Here is a 523-nt window from a genome sequence, read left to right as displayed (position 1 = left end):
GCAGCTACTCCCACCAGAATTTTGCTATAAGTAGATGAAAAGGTACTAATTCAACTACTCTTAACAATACTTTCTGTTTATATAAACTCACTTCTTATGAGTGTTAGTGTCATTTATTCATCACATGTTCATACCACAAGTCTTATGAAAAAGCATATATATACTTAGGATACTTCACAAAAAAACACAAAACATAGGCCAATAATCACTTCATGACATCACAATCTTTACATATACTCACATACACGTCTTAGAAGCTTCTTTGCTGATTCTAACCTGTTCCATCGTCTCCACCACTGCCTCCCCCGTTGCCACCCCAATTGTCATAGTTTTGTCTTGGAATGTTATGATGGTTGTCTACTCCTCTTGTTAATGGAATGACAGATTTGTCCTTCTGGACATGGTGAAGCCTCTGATCTTTTGTGTTTATCCCTCTCCCTCCACCCTCCACAATGAAAGAGCTCATAACCACCATTATTACCACCACCATCACCAACACTTGCCTTCTCTGAATTTTCATTTC

At 38.2% G+C, this 523-nt stretch overlaps 1 protein-coding gene across 1 annotated transcript; it reads right to left on the bottom strand.

The window, feature by feature from the left end:
* Positions 1-63: 63 nt before the first annotated feature.
* LOC111830344 lies at positions 64-504 on the bottom strand. The gene has a single exon (XM_023781972.1). The coding sequence runs from the start codon at positions 488-490 to the stop codon at positions 272-274; it is 219 nt and encodes a 72-aa protein (XP_023637740.1). The 5' UTR covers positions 491-504; the 3' UTR covers positions 64-271.
* Positions 505-523: the final 19 nt, after the last annotated feature.

Source organism: Capsella rubella, unplaced genomic scaffold (assembly GCF_000375325.1).
Source record: "Capsella rubella cultivar Monte Gargano unplaced genomic scaffold, Caprub1_0 scaffold_168, whole genome shotgun sequence".
In the NCBI taxonomy this organism is placed as follows: Eukaryota; Viridiplantae; Streptophyta; class Magnoliopsida; order Brassicales; family Brassicaceae; genus Capsella; species Capsella rubella.
This window is presented reverse-complemented; position numbering and strand designations above follow the sequence as displayed.

Coding starts and splice junctions, on each gene's coding strand:
- LOC111830344 (XM_023781972.1), bottom strand. CDS start 490: ATGGTGGTGGTAATAATGGTGGTTATGAGCTCTTTCATTGTGGAGGGT.